The sequence below is a fragment of the Cervus canadensis genome, chromosome 17 (genome assembly GCF_019320065.1).
Source record: "Cervus canadensis isolate Bull #8, Minnesota chromosome 17, ASM1932006v1, whole genome shotgun sequence".
NCBI classification, from domain to species: Eukaryota; Metazoa; Chordata; class Mammalia; order Artiodactyla; family Cervidae; genus Cervus; species Cervus canadensis.
In genome coordinates this window covers 34,404,583-34,419,144 of record NC_057402.1, presented here as the reverse complement: position 1 = coordinate 34,419,144, position 14,562 = coordinate 34,404,583, and the positions used below count along the sequence as shown (strand labels likewise).

The following is a 14,562-nucleotide window of genomic DNA, read 5'->3' as shown; positions in this document are numbered from 1 at the left end:
TCCCACTCCTGGGCATACAAACCGAGGAAACCAGATCTGAAAGAGACACATGCACCCCAATGTTCATCGCAGCACTGTTTATAATAGCCAGGACATGGAAGCAACCTAGATGCCCATCAGCAGATGAATGGATAAGGAAGCTGTGGTACATATACACTATGGAATATTACTCAGCCATTAAAAAGAATTCATTTGAAACAGTTCTAATGAGATGGATGAAACTGGAGCCCATTACACAGAGTGAAGTAAGCCAGAAAGATAAACACCAATACAGTACACTAACACATATATATGGAATTTAGAAAGATGGGAACGATAACCCTATATGCAAAACAGAAAAAGAGACACAGATGTACAGAACAGACTTTTGGACTCTGTGGGAGAAGGCGAGGGTGGGATGTTTCGAGAGAACAGCATCAAAACATGTATATTATCTAGGGTGAAACAGATCATCAGCCCAGGCTGGATGCATGAGACAAGTGCTCAGGCCTCGTGCACGGGGAAGACCCGAGGGATCGGGTGGAGAGGGAGGTGGGAGCAGGGATTGGGATGGGGAATACATGTAAATCCATGGCTGATTCATGTCAATGTATGACAAAAACCACTACAATATTGTAAAGTAATTAGCCTCCAACTAATAAAAATAAATGGAAAAAAAAATTGCTCATGGGCTATTAGGTAATAAAAGCTGAACACAAAAATATAACAACAAAAAAATGCCTTTAACAGGCATTTAAAAAAAAGCACACAAATACAAAAAAGTTACATTTATACTGAAGTTATGTGGTTGATTATATTTTCTTCTTTATGAATTTTTAAAAATTTACTTATTTAATTGGAGGATTAACTACTCTACAATATTGTGATGGCCTCTGCCATACAAATTTTTTTTAAAAATATCTATTTATTTGCCTGTGCTGGGTCTTAACTGCGTCATGTGGGATCTAGTTTTCCAACCTGGGATTGAACCAGAACCCCCTGCATTGGGAGTGTGGAGTCTTAGCCACTGGACTACCAGGGAAGTCCCTTCCTTACAAATTTTCATATTTTCTAAAATGTATCTGAATTACTTGAAAAATCAGGAAAATGAAACAACTGAGAAAAGATTATGTTTGCCCTGCTCTCTCTGTAATAAAGAGGAGAGGCATGGAGGCAGAAGTTGGACCACCTGTGTTCACAGCCCAGCCTCCCAACTCTGAGACCACAACTAGCCCATTTCACCCCTTCTTTCCTCACCTGTAAAATAAAACAAACATGTAAAGGGGGGCAATTATCAGGGCCTACTTCACACAACTCACTGAAATGAGGCAAACACCCCAGCACAGGAGAGGTAAAAAAATTGAAGTGATTAAAAACCAGTGAAAAACCAAAGTAGCAAACAAAATCGTGAGTGAGAATAATCTGATGTAGAGCAACTCTACCACCTTCTCGTCTCCAAGGAAAACCTCACTAGAAATGTTAGATAAAATTTAACACCCCACACCCCTTACAGCTAAGCTTGAAACCAAGAGGGAAAGTGGAGTCCACTGTGTCATAAACAAAAAGGGAGGAATCAAAAAAAAAAATAAAGGGAGGAATCAGAGAGACTAGTGAGCAGGCACCGAAGTTGAAGGACTCAAGGGAGAAAGCACCCAGATATAGTTTTTAAAAGCAGAGGGCTGAGGACTGGGGATTTAATCACCCCTAAGGGAGAAGAGTCCAGGCTACAGGCCCCCTGCATGCCAGGAACCAGAGCTGAGATAAATTCATAAAGCTAGAGGCCAGGAAGGACTACACTTCCACACCATTCCCCCACCCCCGCCATGAAGTGGAGCCTAAAAAACTGCCCACCAACCTGGAAAAGAAGCAAGGAACCTTGCCATCTGCGAGGGGCCTCATAGAAAAAGAGGGTTTACAAGAAAATGGAAACTCAGGCTACACTCAGGTAGAGTGAGTGTAAGTTGCCCAGTCGTGTCCGACTGAGTATGGATGTAGAGGTACAGATGTAGACTCCAAATACACATACCCCAAACCAATGGCAACCAGCTAAATTTGTAGGGCCCCAGCAGAGGAGAAAACAAAACTCCCCTTCAGAATACTTCCATAATCCAAAACACATGGGAATCCCATGGAAACTAATCCCAACTCAAAATAGGCTTACGCTGAAAAACAAAAACAAACCACTGCAAGAGGAAATAAACCATCAGAGGGGAGAGTGACATGACAAAAGGAGGACTTGCACTCCAAGAATCAGAGATAATAATAATCTAAAAGCATCTTTAAAACAAGCATGCTGAAAGAATGGCAGAATGCTGGTAACTGTTGAAAGCTGGGCAAAGGACACAGGTGGTTCATTATCCTTTTCTTCTTTTGTATATATGAAATTCTCATAATAAAAAGTTTTTAGCAAGTCCATAATAAAAAGTTTTTTAAAAGTTAAAGAAGTTCAAAGAGCTAAAGGAAGAAATAGAAACCATATGGTAAGAAGAGGCAGTTTTTTTAAACCAAAAAAAGAGAACAGAAATTAAAACATGGTATTAAGATAACCATTTTTTTTGGTTAAGTAGTAGACAGAGCTGAAGAGAGAATCAGACACTGGAAAACAGAATGTGAAAATATTCCAGAATGCAGGAGAAAGACATAAAGAGATGAGGTTATAAAAGAAAAGCTACTAGGAAGGCTAAAAAGAAGGTTCAAATACTTCTAGTAGAATAGTGGTCAAGGAAAAAGAGGAGCCAAGGTGGGAAGGAAACATCAAGTTGAAGGAGCAGATTAAGGCCCAGGTCGGGTAAATAAAAATATGTTCAAATCCAGAACACTACTATAATACAAATGCAAAACAGCAGAGTCAGAAAAAATGTTGAAGCTAAAAAAGAGGGAAAAAAGATTCACAAAGGTGACAATTAAACTGACAATAGACTTCTCAATAGCAAAAATAGTTACTAGGAGATAAATGGGACCATATCCTCAAAGTGTTAAGGCAAATAACGGTCACTCTAGAATCTAAAGCTATGAACAATGGTACAGGAATAGAGGCAAGATAAAGAAAGACATATATCTAGAAGAAATTTTTTCAGTACCAAGACTGAGCTTACTGTATATAGAGTTACTAAACAAGGAAAGGATGAAAGTGAAAGTCGCTCAGTCGTTTCCAACTCTCTGCCACCCCATGGACTATACAGCCCATGGGATTCTCCAGGACAGAATACTGGAGTGGGTAGCCTTTCCCTTTCCAGGGGATCTTCTCAACCCAGGGATTGAACCCATGTCTCTGGCATTGCAGGCAGATTCTTTACCAGCTGAACCATAAGGGAAGAAGACAGTCAAAGGGAAAGAATGTCATGCAAAAAGTAATGGTGAGGTTTAAAAAAAAAAAAAGCATAATTTCTAAGCCAGTAAAAGAGAAAAAGATTGATTAAAGAAAATTCAATCAAATGAACAAAAGATAGAAAAGGAAAAAACAAGAATCAAAGTAAAAGTAGAGTTAAACTGGAGATTCAAAGTTAGAAGGCAGAAATAGGTAAACATGCATCACCGTCCTAATAACTACATGGCTTCCCCAATAGCTCAGTTGGTAAAGAATCCGCCTGCAATGCAAGAGACCTGGGTTTGATCCCTGGGTTGGGAAGATCCCCAAGAGAAGGGAAAGGCTACCCACTCCAGTATTCTAGCCTGGGTCGCAAAAAGTGGGACATAAGTGGCTTTCACTTTCACTAACTACATGGATTAAATTAACCTAATAAAAAAGACAGAGACTTTTAAGTCTTTTACATGTGGTCTCAAGATACTAACCAAAAGAAAGCCAGTCTTACACTGGATTATTTTAATTCACCTCTTTCTGAAAGTGATCACACAAACACAGCTTAGTAAGGATAAGAAAGACATGAATAACACAATTCAAAAGCTTGATCCAACAGACAGATATACAACCCCATGTCTAGACATTTCTCCAAAGACGACACACAGATGGCTAACAAACACATGAAAAGATGCTCAACATCACTCATTATTAGAGAAATGCAAATCAAAACCACAATGAGGTACCATTACACGCCAGTCAGGATGGCTGCTATCCAAAAGTCTACAAGCAATAAATGCTGGAGAGGGTGTGGAGAAAAGGGAACCCTCTTACACTGTTGGTGGGAATGCAAACTAGTACAGCCACTATGGAAAACAGTGTGGAGATTTCTTAAAAAACTGGAAATAGAACTGCCATATGACCCAGCAATCCACTTCTGGGCATACACACTGAGGAAACCAGATCTGAAAGAGACACATGCACCCCAATGTTCATCGCAGCACTGTTTATAATAGCCAGGACATAGAAGCAACCTAGATCCCCATCAGCAGATGAATGGATAAGGAAGCTGTGGTACATATTCACCATGGAATATTACTCAGCTGTTAAAAAGAATTCATTTGAATCAGTTCTAATGAGATGGATGAAACTGGAGCCCATTATACAGAGTGAAGTAAGCCAGAAGATAAAGAACATTACAGCATACTAACACATATATATGGAATTTAGAAAGATGGTAATGATAACCCTATATGCAAAACAGAAAAAGAGACACAGAAATACAGAACAGACTTTTGAACTCTGTTGGAGAAGGTGAGGGTGGGATGTTTCAAAAGAACAGCATGTATATTATCTATGGCGAAACAGACCACCAGCCCAGGTGGGATGCATGAGAAGTGCTCGGGCCTGGTGCACTGGGAAGACCCAGAGGAATCGGGTGGAGAGGGAGGTGGGAGGGGGGATCGGGATGGGGAATACGTGTAAATCTATGGCTGATTCATATCAATGTAGGACAAAACCCACTGAAATGTTGTGAAGTAATTAGCCTCCAACTAATAAAAAAAAAATAAATTAAAAAAAAAAAAAAAAAAAAAAAAACCCACAACCCCATGTCTATCAAATAAACAGTACACATTCTTTCCAAGCACACATGAAGAATTTATAAAAACTGATCATATATAAGGTCAACACAAAGGACATCATAACGAGTTCCAGAAAATTGACAGTACACCAGTTCTCTAACACCAATGGTTAGAGCTTAATTAAACATTTATAAAATAATATATTTTTAAAAGATAAAACTCACATATTCATAAACAAAAAAAAAACTTTTGAAAAAACCCACAGGTTAAAGAAGCAATCACAACCGAGATTTTGTACTAACCAATGGAAGCACTGAACATCAAAACTTGTGGGATACAGCAAAGGCACAACCTTGAGAGAAATCAGCAGCTTCAAATGCATTTTTGTTAAGTAACAAGAATTTCAGAAGATGTGTTAAACACATAATGAAAGAGGGTTAAAAAGCAGGACAGACACACAGAGTACAAGTAAAATTTAGGAAATCTAAATAAGATCAGTGGATCCCATCAATATCAAGATCCAGATTGTCAACATATACTACAGTTTTATGAAATGTTACCATTGGGGGAAACTGGACAAAGTGTATAGGATCTCTCTAAATTATTTCTTAGAACTGCATGTGAATATACAATCATCTCAATGAAAACGTCAATTAGAAAAAAATCCCCTACACTGATACTAACACACGCTGATAAGGATGTGGAGCAACAGGAATTCTCATTCATTACTGGTAGGAACGCAAAAGGGTACAGCCACTCTTGGAAGACAGTTTGGCAGTTTCTTACAAAATTAAACACATTCTTTCAACACAATCCAGCAATCATGCTCCTTGTTGTTAATATAAATGGGTTCAAAACTTCTGTCTACCAAAAACCTACACACAGATGTTTATGGTAGCTTTATTCATACATGACAAAACTTAGAAGCAACCATGATGTCCTTCAGTAGATGAATGGATCAACTGCGGCCATAGAGAAAATGGAATATTATTTGGTGCTAAAAAGAAAGGAGCTACCAAGCCATGAAAAGACATGGAGAAAACTTAAATGCATACTATTAATACTAAGTGAAAGCAGTCACTCTGAAAAGGCTGGAATGAATAGGTGGAGCACAGAGGATTCGGGGGGCAGCAGAACTATTCTGTTTGTTACTGTAACGGTGGATTCACGGCACATGTTTGTCAAAGCCCACAGAATGTGCAACAAGAGTGAACCCTAGTGTAAAACGATGGACTCTGGGTGATAATGATGTGGCACTGTTGGTTCATCAACTGTAACAAATGCAGCACTCTGGTGCACGGTGGGCATGTGTGGGGGCAGGGAGTATATGAAAAATCACTGTACTTTCTGCTCAATTTTGCTGTGAGACTAAAACTGCTCTAAAAAATAGTATTTTTTTTCAAAGAAATGAAATGGTGCTATTCACATAAAAAAACAGAGCAAATTAAAAGAAAGTAGAAGAAACAAATATTTATGCAGCACATAATAATATCTACTATTATTCTGCTGGTGCTAGGACACAGAGATAAGCAGAACACATCCCCATCCTCTTGGAGCTTACCACTGAGTACAGGAATCAGACATCAAACAAATAAACCACACAAATATAAAAGTGCAATGTTCAATTATAGCCAATACAGGCAAACCTAATTTTATTGTGCTCAGCTTTACTGCGCTTTGCTGATACTGCATTTTTTTTTTTTTTTAACAAACTGAAGGTCTGTGAGAACCCCAAGTTGAACACATCCATTGGTGCCATTTCCCAACAGCCTTTGCTCACTTCATGTCTTCTGGGTCACATTTTGGTAGTTCTCAAAATATTAAAAATTTTTTCATCACTGTTATATTTGTTATGGTGATCTGTGATCAGTGATCTTTGATGTTACTATTGCAAAAAGGTTACAGTTTGCTAAAGGCTCAGATAATGGTATTTTTTTTAATCAATAAAGCATTTTTAAATTAAGGTATGTACACTGTTTTTCTAGACATAATGCTACCACACACTTAGCAGTGCAGCAGACTACAGTAAAATGTAAACACAACTTTTACAGGCACCGGGAAACCAAAACATTCATGTGACTTTATTGCACAGTGATATTCACAACCAAATCTGCCATATCTCCGAGGTATAACATGACCCACACTAATAGTGCCTCCAAGAAAGTGACATTTAAAGTGAAAACGGAAGGCTGGGTAGGAGCATTTTAGGCAGAAAAACCAGCATATGCAAAGGCCAGGGTGGCTGGAGTACAGTGATAGGTCAGGATATTGGCAAAAATAAGGCTGGAGAAGCAGGCAGGATCAGATTATGCAGGTCCTGGCTTTTACAATTACAGCAACTGCCAAAAAACTTGAAGGGCATTAAAAGAGTGACATAATCTGATTTGGTTTTTAGATCACTCTAGCTGCTGTGTGGAGAATTAGACTGGGGGAGGGAAGACACACAAACTTGTTGATAGCTCTAGCAGTAAGTAGCTGGGATTAAGCAGGTGATGGTGGAGGAAAGAAGTGGCAGGATTCTAGATATTTAGATGAAAGAACTGACAAGACCTGGTGATGGACATCACCAGATGCAGTGACAGAGTAGGAGGTATACAGAGACAGTCAGTGCTAAGGTTTCTGAATGACCAAGTGGGTAGAAATGCCCTTTATAGTGAAGGAAAATAAAGGAGGAAATAATCGTGGGGGAGTAGGTTAGAAAGTAAGAGTTATATGCATTAAACTTGAGGTACCAATAAAACATCTAACACAACATCCACTGAACTCAGAATGGAAACACGGGCTCAAACAATATACATTGGACTCAATGGCTTGTGGATAGTATTTAAAGTCATGAAAGTGAAAGAAACTGCCCAGGGGAAGCATATAGAGAAGAGGGTTTAAAACTAAGCCCTGGGGAACTTGGAGTTCTAGAGGTTTAGACAGAAGAGAAAGAGATCACAGAAACTAAACCAATGGATGGGGCTACAGAAAGCAAAAAAGAAAATGTTTCAAGGAGAGGAGCCCACTGAATTCTATTGAATACTGCAGAGAAATCACAGGAGGGGAGGGCAGGCAGGGCTTAGTAAGATGGTGATCCCTGGGCGGCCTTACCAAGAGGAGCTTCAGGGATATACACAAGAGACACAGTCCAGACTGAAGTGTGTTGAGGAGTGAGTAGAAGGTGACGTAAGGCGTGCAAACCATTCCTCTGAGAAGCTTTGTTATGGCAAGCGGGGGGACCATCTGGACTACACAATGTGCTGGAAGGAGATGTGCAATCAAGGGAAAGCTTTTAAAAAGTGACTTCTCTGGAATTCCCCGGCAGTCCAGTGGTTAGGATTCTGTTCTTTCACTGCTGAGGCCTGTGTGTGATCCCCGGTTGGGGAACTAAGATTCTACAAGCCACCCCGCGCAGCCAAAAGATAAGTAAACAAAAATTAAAAAGATAAAAAGTGACTTCTTCTTCCCTGGTAGCAACTGAATTGGGCAGATTTACTGATTAAAGGAGACTTAAAGAGTCAGGGAAATGGGCTCACTGATGGAACAAGTCCTGAAAATTAGGAACTAGGGATGGGAGTGGAGACACACATTAAGGGATGAGTCGTTAAGTCCCTAACCAAGTATTTATAAGAATTCAACATAAAGCTTACTTTTACCTAAAGGAGAAATATCCCTATTTTAACACGGAAAGAAGCAGCTTCAAGAATGCAATGGCTTTAGCTCACATAATCCTGAAATGCTTCAGAGAAACCCAGAATACTAGAGTTTGGTCACAGTTTTAGAGCACTAAAGTTTATGCAACATCTTACCCCTACAAAGGTAGTAAAAACTGAAAAGTGACAGCTTCAAAAAGCATTTAGGCGCTAGTGACAATTCAACCTAACCTTTGCATCATGGCACACATTTTAGGAAGATTTTTCACACTCATATTCTCTTCTTCCACCTTTGTAATATCTTTAAAATTGTTCCCTGAGGATGGCAAGAGAGGATTATCATCCTCTGGGAAAGATGGAAGCATGGGTTCAGAATAGTAGGAGAGGACCTCCATCCAGAGCGCTATATAGCAAGCGTTGGAGACAGGATCTAAACCCACATCTTTAGGTTCTAAAACCAATGCTGAGTTAATAATCGCATCTCTTAATACATAACAAGGTTGCTGAGTATTTATGCCTTGACCTTTTGGGGTTCATATCTAGAAGGGCAACCAAGTTCTCTCACAAATCAACAGTGACATCTTAGATACCATGAAGCATTGGGCTGGAAGAACGCACTGACAGAGCACAAAGTTGTAGGTCCCAATCCTTTTCCAAGTAATGGACAGTCTGTTCACCCACATGATGATGGGAGAAGATACAAACTCAACACGGATATTGAAAACAGAAGTGAAGAAAACTCCAGGTTGCCAAACACTTCAGTTACCAAGATCAAGACACAAAGGAAGCATCTTGGGCAGTGTCTGATGAAAGCAGAGTGTCTCTGTTCGTCTTCTAATTACACAATCTAGAGCAGGGTTTCTCAACCTTGGCACTGCTGACATTGGGGGCCAGGTAATTCTCTGTTGTGGGGGATCGTCCTGGGCACTGCAGGAGGTTTGGCAGTATCCCTGGCCGCTACACACTCTGTGCCAGCAGGGTAACTCCACCTGCCCCGGTCATGACAACTGAACCTATCTCCCAACACTGCCAAACACCCACTAGGAGCGGGAAGGGGTGAGGAGATAGTCTCCATTTGAGTAACACTGATCTAAATGGATTCCACCATGAATACAGAACCTAAGGGCATGCAAAGTAGACCTACAAAGAAAGTGGAGAAAGCTAACGATCTTATTTATTTTCAGGCAATAGTTTGCACAACTTTAAATTAAAAGCACTGAATGTTCCAAAGACAAGCAGTATGAACCCAGAGCAGTAGGCTAAGCCCAAGAGAACACACCTCACTGCTCAGAGGAACTCTTGGTAGTGGATTCTGGAGACCAAGCAGTCAGTCAACTTTCCTCCTTCTCACGCTCAGTAACAAAGAGACTGCCACAGTACACAGAAAATCAGACATGCTCTCTGGTTCCCATATGCCCATCAAGCCATCACTTATCTTCCTATTCCACAGGAAGGAATCCTATGCCCTTCTGGAAAACTTGGCTTTACTAATAGGGGCTCAAGACAGACAAAGCTTGTACTGCCTGAACTGCTCTGTTTCCAGAAGGACAGAGGACCACCCCTAATGGGCCAGCAACACTCCTAGCTGGTTCTATGTTGATGGGGTTCTATTGATCTCTCTTGAGAGATGGGACACTCAGCTCTTTGTTGCCTTGTTTTACGATTACTTACTCTGCCCAATGAAATCTGATGGGTTTTAGAAGCTTGGTTCAATGGCATTATCCATCTACCCATCACTCTGGTGTCAGAGAATACCACTCTCTAACAGTCCAGGCCTTCCTTAAGAATGAATTATTTTCTAAGAGTTTCTTCAAGGAGAAAACATCAAATAATTTTGACTTTACAGGCTATAAAATGATTTCAGAAACAAAAGATAATCTGTGGAGCTCTTAAACTTTTCAAATTTTGCTTTGCAGTTGGCAGATGCCTGCTGTAGCCCCCCACAGCACCCCTAAATCTTCTAAAATACTTTTGAGTTTTCCTGTTGATTTACCAAGCTATGTTAGCTATGCTGCAGACAAAATCAACTTTATCTTGGTATATGAATACCTGAAACAAAACTTTTAAAATATCTGCAGCAGAGCTCAGATTGGGCAGTTGGGCTTTAACTGACTCAGGACAGAGTAAAATTGTCACAACCCAAGACTCAATCCCCCTTGAGGTTTCCACACTGCCTCTGCTAAACCTAGTTGGAAGGATCTTCAAGGGAGAAGCAGAGGCCTTAGCCCCTGGAGTATGGGCCTGACCCAAGAAGCTTCTGTAAAAGTCTGTTGTGTGAAAGAACAGAATGGACACTGTCACCCATTAATAAGATCTTTTTCTGCTCTCTAGAAGTTAAATGAGTAAGAAACAAGACTTTGAAGAATAATAATAATAAATTTTTAAAAAGCTAGTTTTAGTTTGTAATAGTTTCTACAGGCTCTCCCTAGGCATATCATTTTTTTAGTCCCCTTTCCAAAGCACAACTAAAACGTTTTTAAAGTCCCCAAGCACATTAACTACCACTTTCAGAAGCAGGATTAGACAAAGGGAGGGCAAAGAGCAAATCAATCTTGAACATTTAAATTCAAAAGGAGAAAAGAAGATGCACATCTGAAGTTTAAAGTCATTCTTACCTCGTGACCCCCTAATCTCCAAACTCAGGGGGAGGGTAAATTTAGGGTGAAAGATTAGGCCTCAGCTATGTGGCTCAGACGGTAAAAAATCTGCCTGCAATGAGAACCCAAGGAGACCCAGGTTCGATCCCTGGGTTGGGAAGATCCCCTGTAGGAGGGCATGGCAACCCACTCCACTATTCCTGCCTGGAGAATCCCCATTGACAGAGGAGCCCGGTGGGCTACAGTCCATGGGGTTGCAAAGAGTCAGACACAACTGAGCGACTAAACGCACACACACACACTGGCATTTAAAAACATTCTGGCAAGTGGTCTGTCAGGCAGTCTATAATTAGTGAGTATGCCTTGGAAATTTAAAATGAACTCAGAGGGTTTCAGAAGCCAACAGCCAGCCTCCTGAGCCCTGAGCTGCACAGGCATGGGACTGATGCTATTGAGAACCGGCGCTGGGTGCTGGCCACGGCGCACACGTGTGTGTACCCACATGCCACTTCTGCAGAGTGTCTTTTTTCAAGGCTCTCATGGCTTGACCTCAACACCTGCTGCACTTCCTGAAGACAGACAGGCACTGGAGCTGCACTTGTTCCTCGCACGAGGCTGCACTTTCTAGGAACGACCGCACACACGCAGAGGCTGGCCAGCTGCCAAGGCAGGGGCAGCCCAGCCGCCTCGGGCCTGAACTTTCCCAGTGCTGTCAGGGCGGGCTCCCGCTAGGAGCTGACTCAGCGGCCGGCGTGGAACTCTGCCAACCACACAGCAGTTCGGGGGCTGCCGGCAAGTCACAGATGTTTTGCTAAACCAAAGCAATCAGCCGGGAGGCGGGTCTGGGCTGGCGGCCAGGCCGCTGCTGTCGGGGAAGTTAGGACTCTCTGATCCTAGTCCGAGCTCTGCCACCACCTTCCTGGTGATCAGAGGGGACACCTCTGCGCTTCTCGGGGTCTCCCCTGCTTCTGAGTGTGTCTGTGGAGCTGCAGTGGAGGATGGCACTGTGTGCATGAAAAAGCACCTGGGGCATTACTACCACCGTGAGCTAGTTCTGTTAATCCTCACAACATCCTTGGAGGTATGCTTCGGTATTTTTATTTCACAGAGGGCTCAAAGGAATTAGGAGCCCTACTGAAAGATCACAAGGGTAACAGATGGAAGAGATGGTATTTGAACCCACTTTGCTGGCTCTGGAACCTACTGCAAACACTGCTACTGTAAAGCTCAGATCAACTGCATAGGTAAGGCTCCTGGATACAAAGATGCTCATTTTTCAGCCTACAAAGGACTTTCTCATATGGCTTCTTGGTTGCTCTGTGTAAATCCACAGCTCTTCACAACTGATTTCTAAACAGCATCACTGGACCACAAGAAGTATACATGCTGCGCTCTTCCCTAGAGGTCCAGGGGCCAAGACTCTGAGCTCCCAACACAGAGGGCCCAGGTTCCATCCCTGGTCAGGGAATTAGATCCCGCATACGGCAACTAAGAGTTCACATGCTGCAACTAAAAACCCCATATGCCTCAACTAAGAGCCGGCAAGGCCAAATAAATAAATAAGTAAATATTTTTCAGGGAAAAAAAAGAAGTATATGTGCTTACAGGGAGTACCCAAATATTACCCGGTTTATTATGAACTCCCTGCCTTCACACCAAGTCACTTGGCCTGGAAGAACTGATCATCACTCCCATTCTTTGGGTGAAGAAAAGGAGCGTGGCAAGTCAGGAAGACAAGCAGCAGAAGGCGAAAAAAGCACAGATTCCTTAGGCTCCACCTCCTGAATTAATTTATTAAGACCCTGGAGTCTACATTTTTTAAAACTATTCTGGAGCTCTCCTTAGATGACCCTCAAGCTCTGCCTTGTGTAGGAATCACTGAAGCTTGCCTTGGCTAAAAAGAGAACTGTGAGAGCCTCCCTGGTGGTCCAGTGGTTAGGACTCAGGGCTTTCAATGCCTGGCGTGAGTTCAATCCCTGGCTGGGGAACTAAGATCCTGCAAGCCGAGCAGCACAGCAAAATAAGTAAATAAAAAGAAAATTGTGAGGTCTACCCTTCCATGTTTCAAAGGAGGTAAAATAAGGGTGAGATGAAATCATGTCTACAAGGCTCTTTGCTGGAAAATATACACAATGCAACAGCTTCCCATCAGCCACATTTAGCAGCAAAACAACAAAATTGCCCTTAAAAAGCTCGATCCTGGGTTAGCCTGGGGCTAAGACACTATCTTAGGCAAGACAGTTCTCTTATCATACTACTACTAGAAAAACTGAAATTGGAGTCATACATCTCATTTTTAGATATCCCTCATAACACTGTTGCAACCTCATTCTTCCTCAACCCCCTCCCCCCAAAAAAAGACTGTATTGACAACCTTTCCCATTAAACTTGGAACTCTCTATATTAGGAGTAACTTACACATTTCATTGCTCTAATCAAGAAAACAACTATGAGGGGAAAACGCAAGGTTTATCCCTGTCTAGGCTGCTGGTCACTGAAGGAGGCTGAGAAGACACAGCCTGGCACAGACCCTGGCAGTCCAGTACCCCTCCCTGACTAGCCTTTTGGGGGAACAAATAAGCCCCCAAGCAGAAAAGACTGACCTGCTTGAGCTGCTCATCCAGATTCCAGCCCGGCTGCCCTGCCGTGGAGACTGAAGCGGAGGTCTTAGAAGCATCTTTGGTATGGTCTTCTTTAGCTTGCTGTCCATGGGGTGCGAGCCCCGGCGCTGGGAGCAGACCAGGTAAGGGGGCTGCTCTGGGGTCTTGGCGAGCCACCTTCTGCACATGAAAATATTTTGAAGCAGCCTGGGTCTCTTTCTCAGCCACCTCTGCAACTTCATCATCCCCATCCTCACCTTCCAAACCTCCTTCCTCTTCCTCAGGCTCTGAGTTCACCTTGCTCCGTTCAAAAACTCGGGCCACCGCGGTGGCTGGTGGAACTCTGGCTGAGGGACCCAGGGCAGGGCTGCCCGAAGGCCTCCCAGGTGTGGCAGAAAGGTGAGTCTGCTGTGTGACCAGCTTCTGGGCGTACAAGAACGGGGTTTCTCTCGTCTGCTGCCCCTGCTTCTCTCTGGCATCCATCTGCAGAGGAGCCAGGTGGGGTGGCTGTGGCGGCGGCGGCGGCTGCTTCTGCTGAGGGCGCAGTGGCTCCATCACTGCCTTGAGTTTCACCCACAGACTGGCATTGCTCCGAACCTGGGCACAGCCTGGCAGGCACACTGGGTCTAAACCTTTATGTGATTAATAGAAACCACATAGATGGAGAAAGAAAGGGGAAAAAAAAAAAAGATGTAAAACAGGTACAAAAAGGTTTTCTGGGCTTCCCTGGTGGCTCAGTGGTAAAGAATCTGCATGCCAAGGCAGGAGACCAGGGTTCGATCCCCGGTCTGGGAAGATCCCACATGCCTCAGAGAAACGAAGCCTGTGCGCCGCAACTACTGAGCCTGTGGCTCCAGAACCCGGGAGCCA

General features: G+C 42.6%; 1 protein-coding gene across 2 annotated transcripts in view; it reads right to left on the bottom strand.

Moving 5' to 3' along the window:
• Positions 1–14,562, bottom strand: part of ARID3B (AT-rich interaction domain 3B) — a 50,653-nt gene that overhangs the window by 33,233 nt on the left and 2,858 nt on the right. For both annotated transcript variants that reach the window (XM_043490321.1, XM_043490322.1), the window contains exon 2: positions 13,696–14,324. In XM_043490321.1, coding sequence (XP_043346256.1) covers positions 13,696–14,247 — 552 coding nt within the window. In that variant the 5' untranslated portion in view covers positions 14,248–14,324. The remainder of the gene's footprint in view (positions 1–13,695; positions 14,325–14,562) is intronic.